The sequence below is a fragment of the Anolis carolinensis genome, chromosome 6 (assembly GCF_035594765.1).
Source record: "Anolis carolinensis isolate JA03-04 chromosome 6, rAnoCar3.1.pri, whole genome shotgun sequence".
Lineage (NCBI taxonomy): Eukaryota > Metazoa > Chordata > Lepidosauria > Squamata > Dactyloidae > Anolis > Anolis carolinensis.
The window spans coordinates 117161570-117183458 of NC_085846.1; the positions used below are offsets into that span (position 1 = coordinate 117161570).

A 21889-nucleotide genomic window follows, 5' to 3' on the forward strand; every position below is an offset into this window, starting at 1 on the left:
TACAATGGAGCAGTTTTCCTGTACCTCGTATCAGATATGTTCACCATGGTTTAAAGTCAAGATTCCCCAGCTTTAACCTTATGATCCTCCTGAAGACGAGGGCAGATTTCAGCCTCTTGCACTCTTTCATTATAGAATAGGAGAGGCCTCTGAGCATAAGAACTTGATTTTGGATCTGACCTAAGATCTGGCTACACTGAGGTTTCCGTTTCAATGGCAAGTACCTCAGTGGCGCTAGAGAAACTCACTAACTAATAGCATTTCCTTGGTATTTATTCCCAGCATCCTGTATTCTGAGGTGTGCAAGTGGAATATATAGGCTTCCAGTTTGTTTTTGAACTACAAGGCTCACATCCGTCACCTTTCCTGGAGATTGTAGGCTAACAAGCTCCGGGGAGTCACATAATCCCCACTCTGGCTATATTTGCAGTGTTCACATCTCTGGAAAGTGGAGTCCTACTCTAAACACAAGCAGTGCAAATCGTTGGCTTAATCCTTTTTTATTCATTTCTTTAATTTATATCCACATTTCTCCTAGAATGGGACACAAGGCTGTTTACAACATACAATTAAAACAAAACAAAAACAAATAAACAAACCCCTAATAACAAAAAGGTGAAGAACATCCAAGAAGCTATACAATTACATATTTGATTTAAAACAGTATAAAAGCATAGGAATGAAAGGATAGGATGCAGACATACTATTAAGAGACCTTTCTTTGTAAGCCATTAACCACCAGATGCCTGCTTAGGTTTTTTTTTTTTTTTTACAAAATCCTTATCTGCATCCATCAAACAAGAGCATCATTTTTCTTTAAGCATCTGTGCTGTCATTGTGTGACTTGGGTCAAGATGTTAAGAGCATCACAAAATGTAGATGCATCTGGCTTGTCTCACTGATTTCAATGGACTGGCTGCATGACAAAGGGGTTGTGCTGTTGGTAGCACCAAAAATCCCTGTAATTCTTACCATGGTTTCTTTAAACCAGTGTTTTTCAAACTCTGCTTCTCCAGGTATTTTGGATTTCAGCTCCCACAAATCCTTCAGGTGTTTTGGACTTCAGTTCCCAGATGGTAAGCTGGCTGGGATTTCTGGGAACTGAAGTCCAAAACACCCGAAGGAACAGAGTTTGAGAAACACTGCTTTACATTTATACCTCATTTACTCTGCTGTTGGGAAGAATACAGGATTTTAAAATGTGTCTGCGTTCTGTTAAAATTCACATCAAGTCGAGGCCAGTGCTACTTAAAGTGCTAGTCCTTAGATCAGTGCGTATTCACAGGCCATTGCTGCTGGTGAGTCATACTTTAATATATCGCATTTAATGTATATTGGCACTTGGAGAGAGGGCTTGTGAGACATGCTGCCTAGCCATCCTTGGATATACTTATTATTATGACAATGCTCCATGTTTTTCAGCCTTGGGTAGCAAAATATTTTGGTCCTCCATCCTTGTCTTTTTCATGGTGCACTTCCCCAATTATTGATAACAATCTTCCATCTTATCACCTTTTGGGAAAGCATTGCGGCACTTGCTTTAGATAGAGGTGGCTTTGTCTTTCATGGTTATTAAGTAGACCTTTTAAAAAATCCATGTACAGTACATGTCATTCTATTCCCCTGTCATCATTCTTCAGTGATGGATATTTGGATCCTAGCTGACTTTGCACAGAATGGAGGATTTTTCCTTGAGAGAGCAAACGTCTTCTGTCCTCTGGGGCATAATGTCCTTTTGCCGATTTTCTTGCTGTGAAAGCAAACTGGGTTAACTCTTGAATGGGTCTTTCAGGAACATACTGAAGCCTGAAAAAGCAGCGGAAGGCCTCTCCGGCAATGCAGGATGACAGGAAACTCGTTTTTGTGACCTTCAGGAAATTGCAGATTATGAAATCCCCTGAGAGCTCGAGTCCATGCTACTAGGACATCAAAAAGACAAGGAAGAGCTGGCACAATTAAGATCAGATGCTAAAAGAAATACTTCACCAGGCATACATCAAATAAAATATTCAGGAAGGTTGGTGGAATTGCAAATGGCAGATTATTATTGAAGCAGCTCTACAGATTGGGCTGGTTTATTTGGATCAGTGATTAGTCATGTCATTTACCCACAAGAGTAGAAAGGGAACCGTGCAAATTTCCATCAAAGCCGTGTAAATTCCAGATTGCTTAACATGACTTCCAGACTCTCTCTTTTCCTTATGCAAGCCAGAGATACAGACTTAGTTTTGTAACCTAAGGTCTCTAATTCCAATATTGAATGCAACCAGTGTTCGGCAACCCTCCTCAATTTTGTTTAAGATAATAAAAATTACAAAACGACAGTTTCTATATTTTGAATCCATGAAGTCTCTATAACTCTGCTTTGCAAATATTTGAATTAATTCTGGGACTGGGCTGTCATTTTTCCCTTGGCTTTTCCCAAGCTCTTGGAATCAAGATGGCTTGCAAAAATCAAAACAGATAAAACCAAAGAATTCCAAAAACTCCAAAATATTGTTACCTGAGACACCTTTGCTTTCTGATAGTTTTCTGTACACAAACGTTTTGCATGAAATACTTAGAATATTGTATAAAATTACCATCATGCTATGTGTATAAGGTTTATCTGAAACATACATTAACTTTGTGTTTAGAATTGGGTCCTTTCTAGATATTTTATTATGTATGTCACTGCAAATATGGATCTCTCATTATGTATGTATCTGCAAATTTAGGAAAGAGACATCTTAAATATTTCTGGTACCAATCATTTCACAGATAGGTTCCTCAGTGTTTATCATACTAAACTTTTAATAGGATTTAACACATTTGTTAAAAAGAAAACAATATACAGTCCGCCCTCAGTATCCACAGGTTCTGCATCTATGGATTTAACCATCCATCTCTCGAAAATATTTTTCTAAAAACCGTAAAAGCAGACGTTACCATGGAGCTGATGTGTAGTCATCCCCTGATGTAACCTCCTGGCCATTTCACAGATCCTTCACTTTCTCCAACACTCATTTGAGTTATACATCATTTTATATAATGGACACCATCTGATGACTCAGTGGTATATAATGGGACTTAAGCAACCAAAGATTTTTGATATCGAGGAACAGTGGATATGATCTTTACTGCACAACAGCTGCAAGAGAAATGCAGGGAACAAAACCAACCTCTGTACATAGCATTCATTGACCTTGCAACGGCATTCGACACGGTGAATCGCAATGTTCTCTGGATCATCCTCCAAAAAATCAGATGCCCTGACAAATTCGTGAATATGCTGCGGCTCTTCCAAGATGAAATGATGGCAACAGTCTTGGACTGCAATGGCTCCCAAAGTGACCCATTTAAGGTGGAATCAAGAGTCAAACAGGGATGTGTTATTGTCCCAATATGCTGACCATAACATTGTGCTCATTCAGAAGAAGACCTACCAGCCACTCTAAATGCCTTTGCAGAAGCATACGAGAAGCTCAACCTCTCATTGAACATAGAGAAAACCAAAGTGCTTTTCCAGCAGACACCAGCCAATCCCTCTGTAATGCCAGAAATATAGCTTAATGGCGTAACGTTAGAAAATTTTGATCATTTCCACTCCCTTCGCAGCCACCTCTCCACAAAAGTCAGCATCGATATTGAAATAACACACTGCCTGAGCTCTGCGAGTGCAGCATTCTTCCGAATGAAGTAGAGAGCATTTGAGGATTGGGACATCCGTAGGGAGACCAAGGTGCTTGCCTATAATGCTATTGTCCTCCCAACCCTGTTATACGCCTGCAAAATGTGGATCGTCTACAGATGTCACACTCAACTCCTGGAATGATTCCATCAGTGTTGCCTCCGAAAAATCCTGCAAATCTTTTAGGAAGACAGGAGGACAAATATCAGCATTCTGGAAGAAGCAAAGGCCACCAGCATTGAAGCCATGATCCTCCGCCATCAACTCCGCTGGACTGAAGGCCGCATTGTCCGAATGCCCAAAGATCACTGTCTCCCAAAGCAGTTACTTTACTGCCAACTCAAGGACAGAAAATAGAATGTTGGTGGACTGGAAAAGAGATGTAAAATTGGCTTAAAGCTAACCTTAAAAACTGTAGCAGAGATACTGAGAACTGGAAAGCCTTGGCCCTTAAGCGCTCTAGCTGGAGGTCAACTGTGACCAAGAGTGCTGTGGAATTCGAAGAGGCACGAATGGAGGGCGAAAGGGGGAAATGTGTCAAGAGGAAGAGGGAGCATCAAGCCAACCCTGACCAGGACCGCCTTCCGTCTGGAAATTGATAGCCTTATTGCGGAAGAAAGAACCTGCAGGTCAAGAATAGGGCTCCACAGTCACCTATGGACCCACCGCCAAGACCCAACACCTGGAGGGCAATCAGACTCAGACACGAGTGATCACCAGTGATGGTGGTGGTGGTATACAATGGGACTTGAGAAACAAGAGATTTGGGTATCCACAGGGACACCAACAAAGGACCAATGGCTAGAGAAGATGCTGAGCATCATGAATATGGACGAACTGACCTCACGGATTGCAATAATGCAGTTAAAGGCTAGAAAAAAGACCGACTAGACTGTATTTAAAGAATGGATGAAAGAAAACAAGACTAAGCTGCTTATCTGAACCCTACATACAACAAATCTGGATACACAATAGGATACAGTAAAGAGAAGCATGATGGACTTTTTTTTTTGCTGAATTTATTCCCTTATACTCTTTTGCATTTTTTTTCTTGCACCACCCCCACCTTAATGAAGAAAGGAAACTCGACTTTTTTTCCTTTTTTTCTCTCTTGACTTTTTTTTCTCTTCTTTTTCCCCTCCCTCTTTTTTTCAGCTTTTATCATATCACTCCCCCTCCTTACCCCATTTGGGTGTTTTTTTTCCCTCCCCTCTCCCCCTCCCCCCTATCCCTAGGAAAATCCTTCAATAAAAATTATTGGAAAAAAAAGAATAGGTCTCTACAGTCACCTATGGACCCACCGCCAAGACCCTACACCTGGAAGGCAATCAGACTCGGACACGAGTGATCACCAGTGATGGTGGTGGTGGTATACAATGGGACTTAAGCAACAAGAAATTTGGGTATCCACAGGGAGGTCTGGATCCAAACCCCAGTGGATAGATGATATAGTACATTATGGCTTTTAACTTTCTTTCCTGAGTCCAGGCTGATTCATGTCCCCGTCCCAGTACATTTGGTGCCTTGCTGCTTGTTTGCTTGTTCCAGTCCTCCCTTGCAGGACAAATTCATAACTCAAATGCAAATCTCAGAGGGCCCTTTTGGGGATTAAGACGACAAAGACTTCCTTGTCTTCGGAGCCTATTTTGAGCTGCAGGTCTGGCATCTTTCAGGGCACCTACAGTGTCCTCCTTCAAAGGCATCCCTGTGCAAAGGTCTTATTAACATGCAGCTCTGCTCGGCTGAGGCGGAGAATAGTCTCTTGTTACACAGAGCAATAATTAAAAGCAAGGTACATCCTGTTTTCGGAGGTGAAACGAGGTGGTGTTTGCCTCTTCTCTTTGACTTGCCTTCTGCTCTCAAAACCACCTTACTAAAACCATCTTAAAAGCAAAACATGAGCAAGGGTTGCCAAGCAGGATTAACATATAAACCCAATGAGGGATCTGGAACTTTGTATTTTTTAAAATTAGCATTAATCTCTCATTTATAAGAAAATGAATCTTTTTGCTCTTTTACCTGGCTGTGTTTACCTGGCTGTGTTCTGTTAAGAAAGAATATACTGGGTGTCCCAAAAGTCTCCATGTATAGCAAACATTTACAAACTCATAATATATTTTACATATTAGTAATACATAATATGAGTCAGGGGATGCTGTGGTTTTTAATTTTGAATATGTTTTAATGGATTTTAACTGAATTTTAAAATACTGGCTGTTAGGAATTGTAGGAGTTGAAGTCCAAAACACCCGGAGGGCCGAAGTTTGCCCATACCTGTTCTAAAGGCTGTTAGCAGATACTAGGAAGGCTTTGTTTCCAAAGTCCTTTTAACCTGAGATGCCAAGGATACAGCCAGAAACTTTCTCAGTGTAAACCTGCGTTTTCCCTGGAGCTTGCCGCCTTGCCATAGGTCCCTTCCCACCAAATGACTGATAGCTGCCATCTCCTATTTCTTTTTCAGGTCGGAGACCACAAGTTTAGCGCCCACCGGATTGTCTTGGCAGCTTCGATCCCGTATTTCCACGCCATGTTCACGAACGACATGATGGAGTGCAAGCAAGACGAGATTGTCATGCAGGGCATGGACCCAAGGTACAGGAGCAGTTGGGGTTCAGCCGCATTTCCCTCCATGGGTCGCTCTGGCATTTCTCAGCCTTCCAGACCAAGCAGTTGCCCAATCCTTGTGGATAAATGAATTAGGGTGGATATACATGTTGGAATTAATGCATTGTTGAATTAATTCTGTTGCTTGTGCCACTCCTATCATATATAATAGGGTTGCTATGAGTTTTCCCTCCTGCCAACCTAGCAGTTCGAAAACATGCAAATGTGAGTAGATCAATAGGTACCGCTCCGGCGGGAAGGTAACGGCGCGCCATGCAGTCATGCCGGCCACATGACCTTGGAGGTGTCTACGGACAACGCCGGCTCTTCGGCTTAGAAATGGAGATGAGCACCAACCCCCAGAGTCGGTCACGATTGGACTTAACGTCAGGGGAAAACCTTTACCTTTTTACCTATGAGTTTTCCAGGCTATTTAGCCATGTTCCAGAAGCATTCTCTTCTGATGTTTCGCCCACATCTATTGCAGGAGGGAATGCTTTTGGAACATGGCCATACAGCCCAGAAAATTCACAGCAACCCAGTGATTGAGGCCATGAAAGCCTTCGACTTGCACCCTCCCTATCCACCTTCCGAAAAGAATTAAAGACCTGGATGTTCTGTTGTGGTTTTGAATAGACAGTCCTTTAGACAATTAGCCCGAACTGAGATCAACCATCTGTCCTTGCACATTTTACTGCTCTGATCTGCTGCTATAATTTTTACGCACTTTACTTACCAACTTATCCTTATGCTGTAATTTGCCCATCCACCCTTCAAGAGATAAATGAATTGGTTGCTGGTTGGTGCTACTTTTATTATGAAATGCTGTTGTTTTATTCTGTTTATATTGTGAATTGCATTTTATGTAACTTCCATTTTTTACTGTGTTGTTGGGCCTTGCCCCATGTGAGCCGCCCCGAGTCCCCTTAGGGAGATGGTTGTGGGATACAAAAATAAAGTTGTTGTTGTTATTCAACAACATATTTTATAATATTTGCCCATTTTGTACTTTCCCCCCTTTGAGATATATAATTTGATGTGGTATTAGTTGTGAGTGTTGAATGCTGCTGATTCTTCCCCGCTTCTCTTTATCTGGCTTAGCGCACTAGAAGCTCTGATCAACTTTGCCTACAACGGTCACTTGGCGATAGACCAGCAGAATGTCCAGTCCTTGTTGATGGGAGCCAGCTTCCTGCAGCTGCAGAACATCAAGGATGCCTGCTGCTCCTTCCTCAGAGAGAGGTGAGGAGATGGGACTTCCTCTGGAGGAAGCAGGCTGAGCTGAATGGTGCTCCTGGCAAAAGAGGCGAAGGCTCCAAAATTGCCAGTTCCCCTTTCAAACACCTTTTGCACCTTTTAAGTGGCTGTGCTAGCACAGCGGTTTAAACGCCTGCTAGAGAAGATCCTGCCGAAGGTTGGTGGTTCAAGCCAGGTCAGGGTGAGCTCCCACCATAAGCCCAGCTTCTGCTCACCTAGCAATTCGGAAACAACAGTGTAAGTAGATAAATAGGTACCACTTTGGCAGGAAGGTGAAAGGCGTCTTGAAAAAAATGCCGGCACAAATCCGACCAGGAAAGGAGTCCATGGACAATAGGCTCCTCAGCATGGAAAATGAAACAACATGAAACAACAGCACCTCCCCATGGTCCAGTAGAGCACTGCCAGATGCCAGAGATGAAAAGAGGGGAGCTTCTCCTCTGTTTATGTACTATCTCTGTCAGTTGTATAATGGCATTGAGCATTTGTCATATATATACCTGCAATCCATTCTGAGTCCCCTCAGGGAGATAAAGCGGAATATAAATAAAGTATAATATTATTAATATGGAGAAACATACCTCAGTGAAGGTTTTTCCATGAGATGCTGGCATTCCCACTGTGAAGATGAGAAGTATAATGGGTGAAAAATTTGTTTCTGTTTGGATATAGGTGTAATAATAATAATAATAATAATAATAATAATAATAATAATAATAATACACTTTATTTATATTCCACTTTATCTCCCTGGAGGGATTCAGAGCAGATTACAGTACACATATAAGCAAAAATTCAATGCCTATTACACAGTGAACCCAACGACATACAACTACACAGACAAGGTAAAAAGGCCTTCCCCTTTTTCATCTCTGGCGTCTGGAGGCAATGCTCAACTCCGGCCATGGGGAAGTGCTCTTGTTCTGTTTTTCCATGCCGTGGTGCCTGTTGTAGGTAGACATTTCTGATCTTGTTGCCAACATGTCTACCTGGGGCACCTATTGATCTACTCGCATTGCATGCTTTCGAACAGCTAGGTTGGCAGAAGCTAGGGCTGATTCCAGTAGGCTGTTAGGAATTGTGGGATTTGATGTCCAAAGCACCTGGAGAGCTGAAGTTGGCCCATGCCTGCTGCATAGGGATCATCCATTCTTTTTGGAGCACCACTTTCTCCAAATAAAATAAACCACACAAATGCTAAGCCGTTGTTCTTTGAGAATATTCTCATCTTCCATAAAGTTAATCTCTGTAGCCTGAAGACCAAAGGCTATAAAAATGCCTTGCAGGGGAGAGGTCGAGTAATCTAATCAAACAGTGCTTTTTCCCGTGGCATGTTTTTCGAAAAAGAGGAAATCTGGCAGAGAATCTAGCTATCTTTATTGCTTCGGCGTCCATCCTGACATCATGTCCCTGTAACTGTTCTTTGATAGGGTTGTAATTTTGTCATATGTCACTGGCTAGGAAAGCCGTAGCAGGGTAAAAAAACCAAAGGTGTGTTGCACAATGTTCTAACCAGGGAAATGGTGTTTCATAGTTATCCTACACACGTATTACTAATTATGGAAGCATGCAATTTGGTCAGACAAATATTTGTTAATGAAGGCCCAGTCTACACTGTCGTTATAGCCCAGGATCTGATCCTTGGTTATCTGCTTTGAACTGTTTTATGAGTCTCCACTGCCATATAATCTGAGATCACTGGGTTGCTGTGAGTTTTCTGGGCTGTCTGGCCATTTTCCAGAAGCATTCTCTCCTGATGTTTCGCCCACATCTATGACAGGCATCCTCAGAAGTTGTGAGATCTGTTGGAAACTAGGCAAGTGAGGTTTATATATCTGTGGAATGTCCAGGGTGGGAGAAAGAATTGTCTGCCTGAGGCAAGTGTGAATGTTGCAATTGGCCAGCTTGATTAGCATTGAATAGCCTTTCAGCTTCAAAGCCTGGCTGCTTCCTGCCTGGGAAAATCCTTTGTTGAGAGGTGTTGAGAGCTGGCCCTGATTGCTTCCTGTTGGGAATTCCCCTGTTTTCAGAGTGTTATTATTTATTTACTGTCCTGATTTTGGAGCTTTCTAATACTAGTAGCCAGGTTTTGTTCATTTTCATGATTTCCTCCTTTGTGTTGAAATCGTCCACCTGCTTGTGGATTTCAAAGGCTGACGTGGTGGTTGTCGGAGTGGTCCAGCATTTCTGTGTTCTCAAATAGTATTCCATGTCCAGGTTGGTTCGTCAAGTGCTCTGCTATGGCTGACTTCTCTGGTTGAATCAGTCTGCAGTGCCTTTCATGTTCCGGATTCATGTCTGGTCAATGCTGCTGTGCTTGGTGGTCCCTATGTAGACTTGTCCACAGTTTTATGGTATATGGTAGACTCCTGCCGAGGTGAGAGGATCCTGGGATAAGATCCTGGGATATAAGGACAGTGTAGATGGGGCCTTTGTGGCAAGGAATTGCTTTAATTCCTGCTGTTTCTCTCTCCCCGTCCACAGTCCCTATGATAAATGCCTGCTATGAACAGCTTAAATATCAACACAATCAAGAACATCAGGAGAGTGTTCCTTTAGATCTAATATAGATAAATAAGAACGACCTCAATTCCAGTTGCTTTGTTTGTTTGGTGGGATTGGGTGACCCTTGTGATCCCTTCCAACTCTAGAATTCTAAGTTCGAGGTCCTCGTTACAAGGAAGGCCCATTGCCTTGGACATCCCTCTTGCACAGGTTCAGCAACCTGAGCCCTTGGCACGGGAGGCAGGGCTTCCCTTCTCATCCAAATGGCAGCTGCCGCCTTTCTCTTTTCAAAACACTTTGCATTCTTTTCGGGTTCAAAAAAAGGTCTGGCCCCTCCGGCACAGATGCCTCCTCAAAATGAGCCTGAGATAAAGGTCAAAACGCGGAAGATAAGACTCTTTGAGTGGCCAGCCTTAGAACCTTGGGTCCAGTTGTTTGTGGAATCCTGTCCAGGCATTTGTTGGGAGAAGAAGGAAGTACAGCAGCATGCTTCTTTGTTGGTCAGAGAAAGGGAATTTGAAAAATGCGGGGCCTCTCAGGAAGTTAGGCGTGCCGCTCTAAGCTTCCCTGGTGCTGTTTGAGCTCAGCCGCACCACTGATAGGCCTGCGGACAAAAGGGCAGAGGCCCACTCTTTCTGGCGCTGAGGTTTCTTCCTGATGAAATAGCCTTAAGTGCTAAGAATCTGGTCTTGGACTTGCTATTAATATGATCTCTATGTGTGGGCATAATCAAGACTGCCTTGGGGGTAGGTTTTAAGGCCCCAACACATACTCCAGTTAGAGCAGTGGTTTCCAACCTTTTTTGACCAGGGACCACTCTCCAACATTAGTACCAAAAGGGTTATTGTTTATTCGTTCAGTCGCTTCTGACCCTTCATGACCTCCTGAACCAGCTCATGCCAGAGCTCTCTGTCGGCCATCACCACTTGCAGTTCCTTCAAGGATACCGTCCTTGAGTTCAAGCCAGTCCCTTCAAGGATACTGTCCATCTATCTCACCCTTGGTCAGCCTCTCTTCCTTTTTCCTTCCATTTCCCCCAGCATCATTCTCTTCTCCAAGCTTTCCTGTCTCCTCATGATGTGACCAAAGTCCTTCATCTTTGCCTCTAATATCCTTCCCTCCAGTGAGCAGCCACTGGGCATTATGTCCTGGAGGATGGACTGGTTGGATCTTCTTGCCAAGGTCCAAGGCACTCTCAGGATTTTCCTCCAGCACCAGAGTTCAAAAGCATCTCTCTTCCTTCGCTCAGCCTTCCTTATGGTCCAGCTCTCGCAGCCATAGGTTACTATGGGGAATACCATTGCTTTAACTATGTGGACCTTCGTTGCCAGTGTGATTTCTCTACTTTTCACTATTTTATCAAGATTGGTCATTGCTCTTCTCCCAAGAAGGAAACGTCTTCTGATTTCCTAGCTGTAGGAATCTTCGCACCTAGAAATATAAAGTCTGTCACTGCCTCCATGTTTCCTCCCTCTATTTGCCCGTCATCAATCAGTCTGGTGGCCATCATCTTGGTTTTCTTGATGTTGAACTGTAACCCATCTTTTTCACTTTCTTCTTTCACCTTGGTTAGATGGCTCCTCAGCTTCTCCTCACTTTCAAAAAGGGTTATGAATTAGTTTTTGGTCAACCTTAGATTTGGTTTGGTTATTTGGGGTGCTGTTTCAGAAAATTGCATTGGATAGACCCACATCAGCTCTAGTTTCTGATACAGAACATATGCCATCCAGTAGTCACCATCTGCTCGCCCACAGAAAAAATATTTAATAATCTAGAGCTGATGTGGTATAAGTAGTCTTTCGTGGGTAGTCAGCCTCTCCGTTCTCGACATCCCTGTTGCCTCAGCACTATAAGAGGGTTTCGTGAGACCAGTCGCTCTCGTTGCCGTGTGGTTTCAGGGCAACAGTGTTGTAATGGTGAGGCCACGGACCATATTTTCATTCTTGTGGATCACTGGTGGTCTATGGACCACTGGTGATCTATGGACCACAGGTTGGGAGCCACTGAGTTGTAGGTAGGTAGGAAAGAAGGAAGCAAGATAGAGATCAAATCAATATACATTTGCAAGAAATGGTCAGTGAACCAGTGTAAACACTTCCCCCCATCCACTAATACTATGCGGGTTATGGTGAAGATGATGATCATAGTAGTGGTTGTTGTTATTATTATTATTATTATTATTTTTGAAAGATTTTGGTATGTGTTGCCAGCACATTGATATAATTCCAGTGTGGTTTTTCTCTCTCAGAGCCATTACCTCCTCTTTATTTCTTAAAGGTCAAGACAGGATACAACAGAGTTAAAATACCATTGATAAATTATTACTGATATTATTATTATTATATTTAGTTATATCCTCCTTTTTCTCTCCATAAGGAGACTCATATCAATATAAATCTGCATAGATTAAAAACACAGAGAGAAAATTAAAATATATACTCAACCTTGGGTTAAAATTGACTGGGTTAGGCCTATTGCAAGAGATACTGGTAGTTCTTTATTGGTTCTTCAGTTCTTTTTAAAACTCTGACAGCACATTGAGCTGCCCAGTCTCTTTGCTCGGGTCATTCCACAGCCTTGGGGCTGCTGATGTAATACGTCCTCTGGGTGACATGTAGACCAATAAAAGCTTAAAACATCAAATAAACACTAGCTGCTCACTGTAAATCACAAGACACAGAAGTGTTAAGTGCACAAAAGCACGGCTGTGAATGTTTTCCACTTCCTCATGTGTAAATCTCAGTTTTGTGCACACATTCTACTCAAGAGGCTTCCATGATACCCTCTCCAGCGATAACCCCGGGGAGAAAATCCCAAAGCATGCCAATATTTCCTACATATTCATCTCTTTTTTAAAAAATTAAATTTTTATTGAAATTTCAAATAAAGTTTACAGCGAAAGTGTGAAAACAAAGCGGTTTTTAGGGGAAGAGGCGAGGGATGTGAATAGAAACACAGAGAAAAGAGTAAGGGGCCAGTCCACAATCCTTCAGACTGTTGAGGGGCCGAATTATCATTTGGGGGGGGGGGGGAAATCAACGAACAAATTCCTATGCACACTGCACATATCTTATTTGTAGTGCAAAACAACAACAATAACAATGAAAGATTTCAATAGGAAGTGTGGGCCTGCTTCTGGCCAATGAGATAGTCAGGTTAATTAGGATTGTTGTTTTTGTGTGTCTTCAAGTCATTTCAGACTTTGGGCGAGCTTAGTCCAAAATTATTTATTTATGCATTTACTACATTTATTTACCACATTTATATCCCACCCTTCTCACCCCGAAGGGAACTCAGAGCAGCTCTATGTACATACAGTATATTATATTATTAGCATAGCACAATATTAGCATTATATATTACTATATTGAACTATATGACTATACTGTAATATTATATGTAATATATAACATGTAATTAATATTATATGGTGGTATTATTAGTATTATATTGTATAAAATGATAATATTATTATCAATATCATATGTATATACAATATATTATATTATTAAAACGGATATAAAAATATATTATAAATGAGGGCGGGGGCCAGGTAAATGACCTTGGAGGGCCGCATCTGGCCCCCGGGCCTTAGTTTGGGGACCCCTGCAGTAGAGTCTCACTTATCCAACATAAACGGGCCGGCAGAACGTTGGATAAGCGAATATGTTGGATAATAAGGAGAGTTTACGGAGAATCCTATTAAACATCAAATTAGGTTATGATTTTACAAATTAAGCACCCAAACATCATGTTAAACAACAAATTTGACAGAAAAAGTAGTTCAATATGCAGTAACGCTACGTAGTAATTACTGTATTTACGAATTTAGCACCAAAATATCATGATGTATTGAAAACATTGACTACAAAAATGCGTTGGATAATCCAGAACATTGGATAAGCGAGTGTTGGATAAGTGAGACTCTACTGTGTATGTGTGTGTGTGTGTGTGTGTGTATATATATATATATATATATATATATATATATATATATATATGTATGTATGTATGTATAAATAACGAACCAAAAATACAAATAAAATAAATAGTAAAAATTGACTTCCATCTCTTATACAGATACTTTACATCTTCTTGCATTTGATCTATTACCACTGGATATTCATTTAAATTAACATCGTCATTTGCTTTTCTCTTAGATAGTTTTTTATCAAGTCCCAATTTGTTTGCCTTTTTGGTATGCCATTATTATTTTTTTAGTAAATACGTCAATTTGTCCATATTCATAATTTCCAACACCTTATTTAACCAGCAGCTTAGCTCGGGGGTTTCTTTATTTTTCCAATATTTGGCATATATCATTATTGCCGCCGTGGTGAGATAGTTAAACAGAATTTCTTTATTTTTATCTTTTTCAATATTGACCATCCCCAAGAGGAAATACTTTGGGACCAGCTCTACCTTAATTTGCAACATCTCTTGTATTTTTTTGGTGGATTTCCTTCCTTGCAAAGGGCAAGGAGTTATTGGAAGGAAATCCTACATATTCATCTCTCTCTGCTTTGTTGTCAAAGGCTTCACCCAAAGAACTGCCTGGGCGTGCGCCAGTTTGCCGAGACCATGATGTGTGCCGTACTTTACGACGCTGCCAACAGCTTCATCCACCAGCACTTTGTGGAGGTCTCCATGTCGGAGGAGTTCCTGGCCCTGTCCTTCGAGGACGTCCTGGAGCTGGTCTCGAGGGACGAGCTCAACGTGAAGCTGGAGGAGCAGGTGAGTGGACGGATTCAGAGGTCTAGGCCTTTAGTCTGCCTTTCATAAATGCAAAGAGTTGGAGGAGGCCATGAGGGCCAGCCAGTCCAATCCCCTGCCACGCAAGAGAACGTAATATACTCCCTCCTGACAGATGATCACCCAGCCTCTGCTTATAAGCATGGCTCTCATGTCTCCTTCTCTTGGACTTCTTTTCGCCAAGCAAAACATCCCCAGCTCCCTAAACTACTCTTCACAAGTCTTGGCTTCCAAGCTTTTGACTGTTGCACATCCAGCGAGGGTCCACCTTCCTCTCAACACACACCACCAAGACAGGCTTGATATAAACAGTTTATTGATAGAAAGGTAGCAAAAAGTAAGGCCAAAAGCCATAAGGAAATGCAATAATCCAAATAGAATTCAACGTCCCAGAAACAGCAAGTAAATCCTTAAAAGAGAAATATGATTTTCAAAGCAAAATCCAAAGTACATGAGACAAGCAGGAGCATGAAGGCAGGAACACTTTCCCCAGAATACATAGCCAAAACCTGAACAAAGACGTGAGGCTTGAAACGGGAACAAACAGGAGATCTTGCTTGAATATAAAGTTGCAAAATCTGAAATGTGTTCCCACATTTCCCCTTATTTACCCATTTGTACAAGACATGAAGGCGTTCCTTTGACCTTGGTTTCCCAGCCTTTTGGCAGCAATTCTTAGCGAATGTCTAGGGAGTTTGGTTTTCAGACTCAGCCTTGTTTCTCTGTCTAATTGGACTTCCCCATTACCACGTTCAGAACCACCTGGCTGTTGTTGACTTCCCCTGCCCTCCTCCCGTTCTGAGAGCTGTGAAAGGTCACTCTGATCTATAGCCTCTGTTATCTCATCCCAGCCTGCTAGCTCATTTTGGCTGGCTGCCTGCAGCCTTCTCAGAATCTCTGGCTCAGACTGTCTAACATCTTCAGTTTCAGACTGTGCAAACTGGTTTCAGACTGAACCACAACACTGACCATTTTGGTCTCCCTTCTCTGGACCCCTTCCCTCTTGTCCATCTTCTTCTTGCCCAGAAGTGGACACAGTATCATTCCAAGTGACCAACCCAGAATAGTTTGGAACCATGATTTCCCTTGATCTGGATACTACACTCCTCTTGATGGAGCCTAGAATCGCATTGGCTTTTTTAGCTGCCACAGCATACTGTTAGCTCATGTTCAGCTTGTGGTCTACTAGGACTCCTAGATCCCTTTCACACGGACTGTTGTCAAGGCAGATGTCACTCATTCTACGTCTGTAAATATGAGCCCACTCAATGGCAGGCACTGTAACAAGCCGATGAGATGTGACTGGGGAAGCGTTTATGTTGCGTTTAGTGCCAGAAAACAATCTGTCCTTCTATAGCCCGAAACTTAAAGTCCAACTGCAGTGCCCTTGAAGATAAAATGACACCTGGGTCACAGTAGGTAAAAGGTAAAGGTTTCCCCTGACTTAATGTCCAGTCGTGTCCGACTCTGGGGGCTGGTGCTGATCTCAATTTCTAAGCCGAAGAGCCGGCGTTGTCCCTAGACACCTCCAAGGTTATGTGGCCGGCATGACTGCATGGAGCGCCGTTACCTTCCCACCGGAGCGGTACCTATTGATCTATTCACATTTGCATGTTTTCGAACTGCTAGGATGGCAGAAGCTGGAGCTAACAGAGAGAGCTCACTCCACTCCCCGGATTGGAACCTGTGACCTTTCGGTCTGCAAGTTCAGCAGCTCGGCGCTTTAACACGCTGCACCATCGGGGGCTCCTTGGGTCACAGTAGGCCTGTGCAAAAAGATAATTATTTTACTCTTTACAGCAGGGTTTCAGCAGAGAGGAAAACAAACAGCTTTATCTAGACGTAGCAGAAAATACAGTCCTTTGGCATTCAAAATAAAATATAGCTTAATTCAGCGACTTGCTTGGAAGACAAACGGTCCTTTCCAAAGAGTATTGTATCAACAGTCTGCAGGAGAAAAATAACAAGAGCTCAACACACTGAACAGCAATTTGTAAAGAACTCCAAATGGTATATTCACACCTCTTGCTGTTCACTGCAGCAAGAGAAATCACTTGCTTCAGCTAAGCCATGCAACACCTGCTTGTGGACCCTTTCTTTCTTTACACATACATCTACCTTAACCTTGGTGTTGATCCTTGCAAAACCTCACCTAGTTTTCTGTATACCTTAGCGTGTTAGACGTCGTAGAGAAGGGGGCTGCTGCAGTATCCTGGGGCTTCTTGAATGTTGCCTCCTGGGGCTCCCAACATCAGAACAGGAGAGTGGCAGGGGTGGTAGGGCTTAAAACTGTCATCTGTATTACCCTGCTATATCAACACTCAGCGCCTTCTCCATGTTTGACTGCTCCAAACTTAAAAGAACCCCTTGCCTTTGGCTGTAAAGCTGTACCAGAAACGTCTCTGACCGATCTCTCTTCCGGCAGGTCTTTGAAGCTGCCTTGGCCTGGGTGAGGTACGACCGCGAGCACCGAGAGCCCTTTCTGCCCGAGCTCCTCTCCAAAATACGGCTGCCTCTCTGCCGGCCCCAGTTCCTCACGGATCGCGTGCAACAGGACGACCTGGTCCGCAGCTGCCACAAGTGCAGGTGAGCAGGCGGGAGGAAGCCCCAGGAGCAATGGCAGGCATGGAGCCCCCAAATGGGAAACCCTTTCCCCCATACAGACCACAGAGAGAGGAAGATCCCAACCTGGGGCAGTGTTCATACCGTGGCTGAGTTAGTTAAGAGCGCCCAGCAGAGGGCTGTGGCGCAGGCTGTTGAGCAGCTGCAATAAATCACTCTGACCATGAGATCATGAGTTTGAGGCCAGCCCGTGGCGGGGTGAGCACCCGTCAATTAAAAATTAAAAATAGCCCCTGCTCGTTGCTGACCTAGCAACCCGAAAGATAGTTGCATCTATCAAGTAGGAAATAAGGTACCACTTATAAAAAAGTGGGGAGGCAAGTTTAACTAATTTACGACCTGGAATGAGGAAGTGCCATCAGAGTGGATGATGAAGCAGCTGCTCCCCCCTGTGGCCAGAATCGAACATCCCCTCAGGAGAAGGTTAAATGGCCTCTGCGTCTGTCTGTCTCGGTCTCTGTTTGGTGTGTTTATGGGCATTGAATGTTTGCCCTATGTGTGTATAATGTGATCCGCCCTGAGTCCCCTTCGGGGTGAGAAAGAAGGGCGGAATATAAATACTGTAAATAAATAAAATAATAAATATCTGAGGCTTTTAAGGAACCAACAGTTGAATGAAACACTGTGGATGACTTTCTACCACTGTGATATAGAGAGTGTTCTAACCTAGGGATGGGCAAACTTGGGCCCTCCAGGTGCTTTGGACTTCAACTCCCACAATTCCTAACAGCCGGTAGGAGCTTCTCTTTGAGGGATGCTATCTATAAATTAATTATTATAGCTCAATACTATGTAATCCTTGGATTTGTAGTTTGGTCACTTTTTTGGCCGAGAAGACTCAAGGCCTTGTCAAACTACATCCCCCCCATGAGTCCATAGCATTGAACCAAGGCAGTTAAAGTGAATTCATTCTACAGCATAAATGCACCCCAAGGTTTAATTTCCATTGCTGGAATTTTTGATGTTCCAACACAATTGTTTTTAAAGCAGGGATTCTAAGCAGGAAGCAACTGTAATGGGCGTATTACAAAGCATGCACCTTTCCTGCTGTGCATTACATTCATCAAATACTTTTTTGGTTTCAGGGTTTTGAAAATTGAGGTATGCATTAGATTCGATGGCGGATGAGACTCGAGTAAATATGGGTATATTGAACTCTGTGGTTTCACACTGATGTGGCAAGAAGGGTTTTGCAATCGCAATCAGAATGTGGAAGGATGGGTGTTTTGTTTTTGTAATTCTACATATATAATGCGTATTGGGGATGGCATTTAATTTCGTTGTATGATGTACAATGACAATAAAGTTATTCCATTCTAGTCTAATCTTATTTTCCTCCAGATGGTACAGACTGCGGACGTAAGAGCATTGTTTTAATGTTCTCTCTGCCATGTCTTCTCAGGGCAAGCAGGGAGTTTCCAAGTGCCTCCAGTCTTGTATTTATTTGTAGAGATCTCTGTCACACAGTCCAAACCATTTTGCACATAATTCAGGAAAAGGCGGGAGGATGTTAGAATTGTAGAATCCTAGAGTTGGAAGAGACCCCAAAGGCCATCCAGTCCAACCCCATTCTCCCATGCAGGGTTACACAAAGCACACCCTCCTGATGGATGACCACCCAGTCTCTGCTTACAGCAGGCATGGGCCAACTTGGGCCCTCTCTCCAGGTGTTTTGGACTTCAGTTCCCACAATTCCTAACAGCCAGAATCACATTTGACTCCTTTGATTCCTAGGGACCTGGTGGACGAAGCGAAAGACTATCACCTCATGCCGGAGCGCCAGCCGCACCTCTCTGCTTTCAAAACCCGGCCTCGTTGTTGCACCTCCATCGCAGGACTCATCTACGCCGTCGGGGGACTCAACTCTGCAGGTATCTTTCAATTCTGCCGTCCAGTCATTAGACATTACTTCTCAAAAGGGTCCAAAGCCGTCCCTTTTGTAGGGATTAAAAGATCATGAAGGCATTTGCAAATTTAAGGAGTGTCATTTTGCACAGAAATCCTTTAGCAAAACCATTGGTGCAAAATATGTCTTTCTGCAAAGGAATACAATTTGTGCTTCTAAAAACTGTATGTTTCTGCACAGAATAGTTTCACAAAATGCTTCAAGATGTGCAAATACTGGGCAACAACTGGATAGAAATAGGTGTTTTCTTCGATGATGAGAAGAAAACGATAAAACATATTCACACCTACAAGTGAGGCTAAAATAGTTAAACATTTACACCCCTATTCCTTTATATATAGACTAGCTGTGCCCGGCCACGCGTTGCTGTGGCAATGGTGGGATGGGAAATAAAGTATTGAGGAATTGGTGGTAGTTGAGGTAAAGGGTAAAGGTTTTCTCCTGACATTAAGTCCAGTCATGTCTGACTCAGGGGGTTGGTGGTCACCTCCATTTCTAAGCCAAAGAGCCGGCGTTGTCCGTAGACTCCTCCAAGGTCATATGGGTCAAAGCAGATAATATAAGATTATAAATGGGTTATATAGATGTGGAAGGGCCTTGAGTCTACACTGCCATATAATCCAGGGCAAATTAAATAATCTGTGGAAGAGGCCTAAGTGAGGCCTAAGTCTGCCTGTCCCCTAACTGAACCCTGGCTGTCCCTTGGCTGAGTTGGTTGCTAGGAGACCAAGTGGGCAGAGATTAGCCCTCTAAACTGGCAGCCATTGGATAAAAACAATTATTGTTCTCCCTCTAATTAGGACTTTATTTTTCTTTTCTTTTTTGTTGTATCAACCTAGAGGCGTGGATGATGGGTTGTGTTGTCAAATTTCGAGGTTAGGGGGCCTGTAGTTTTGTTGTTTTGTGGGTTGCCGTGATGCCATCACTCTTTTATATATATAGATTTTATCCAAGGAATCCTAAGTATTGTACTTTAGTGGTTTTTAACTGGGAATTTTTAAATACTGTTTATTTTTAATCCAGTTTTAATGTTTGCTTATTTGTATATTTTATATTGTATGCTGATGCTTTTATGTTAAGCCACTTTGAGTCTCCTGTAGGAGAGATAAAGTAGGGTATAAATCAATATAATAATAATAATAACAATAATAATAATAAGGATGCAGATTAATTCCTGCATACAGAAATAAAGTCCTGTGTTTTAGATGTCAAAAAAGAGTACACTCTACTGGATATTTTGGGGCTCTGTTGTGACTTCTCTGTAGAATGCTTGCAGCCAGATAGTGCTGTTCCTTTTCTTATACAAAAAACACAGAGACAAATAGGCAATTGTGTTCATTTCTTACATCCCCAAAGGAGTGTGGGATAAGATTGTGGAGAGGTGACTCATCCCATATTATACACGTCATTGTTATTTGCATGCTCGAACGCATGGTGTGTTGCATTTGGAAACAGTTGGATTGTGAACTAAATATCACAAGAATGTAGGGCAAAATTGGAACTTGGAGTTGATCTCTATGTTCACTGCTTTCCTAATGACCGCCTTCCTGAATCTGAATGAATGAATCATCAAATTTTAATTCCATCATGATGATTTGGGATTTTGGCTGGTGCCTGAAACATCTGCTTCAGCAGCAGAAAAATAAAAGGAGTGTAACCCTGAAGCACCATCGCTTAATGTTGAAAAAGATGTTTAATATGGTTGGGAAACTCATATTACTCATGTTATAGAATCCTAGAGTTGGAAGAGACCAGAAGAATACCGTATATACTCAAGTATAAGCCGACCCGAATATAGCCAAGGCACCTAATTTTGCCACAAAAAAACTGGGAAAACATAAGCCGAGATACCAATAAAATTATATTAGTTGAGGCATCAGTAGTTTAAATGTTTTTGAATCTTTACATCAAACTGTAATTTAAGATATGACTGTTCAACTCTGATGAAATCATTATTTTCATCTTCTTCAATGTCATTGTGCTTTTAATAATAATAGAGTGAAATAATAAATGTATTAATAATAATAAAAATAGAGTAAAATAAATGTAAAAGTAACAACAATAATAGAGTAAAATAATAAATGTAATAATAATAATTAATAGAGTAAAATAATAAATGTAACAATACCAATAATAGTAGAGAAAAATAATAAATATACCATATATACTTGAGTATAAGCCAACCTGAATATAAGCCCACCAGGACCCTCACCTGGGTATAAGCCAATGAGGTTTTTTTTTTCAGTTCTAAAAAAGGGCTGAAAAACTAGGCCTATACTCGAGTATATACAGTAATTCATTCTTTAATTTATAGTTTTAGTATTAATGTGGTTTAATACTGTTTTAATATTTGCGTATTTTAAGTTATATTGAAATGCATTTAGTTGGGAGCCGCTTTGAGTCTCCTTATGGAGAGAAAAATATAAATATACAGCATATATATATATATATCAATATGTTTATAAATATAAACAACAACAACAACAATAATAATAATAATTCATTCTGACCCCCTGCTATGCAGGAACACACTGTTGTAATTAAAGATAATAAGGGGGAAAGTTCACTATGGG

General features: G+C 42.0%; 2 protein-coding genes across 4 annotated transcripts in view; both read left to right on the forward strand.

The window, feature by feature from the left end:
- Positions 1 to 21889, forward strand: part of LOC100555440 (D-serine dehydratase) — a 459449-nt gene that overhangs the window by 307947 nt on the left and 129613 nt on the right. The window lies entirely within an intron of this gene.
- Positions 1 to 21889, forward strand: part of klhl18 (kelch like family member 18) — a 33654-nt gene that overhangs the window by 4695 nt on the left and 7070 nt on the right. For both annotated transcript variants that reach the window (XM_003229281.4, XM_008123276.3), the window contains exons 2-6: positions 6132 to 6262; positions 7376 to 7516; positions 14572 to 14770; positions 17214 to 17374; positions 19145 to 19281. In XM_003229281.4, coding sequence (XP_003229329.1) covers positions 6132 to 6262; positions 7376 to 7516; positions 14572 to 14770; positions 17214 to 17374; positions 19145 to 19281 — 769 coding nt within the window. The remainder of the gene's footprint in view (positions 1 to 6131; positions 6263 to 7375; positions 7517 to 14571; positions 14771 to 17213; positions 17375 to 19144; positions 19282 to 21889) is intronic.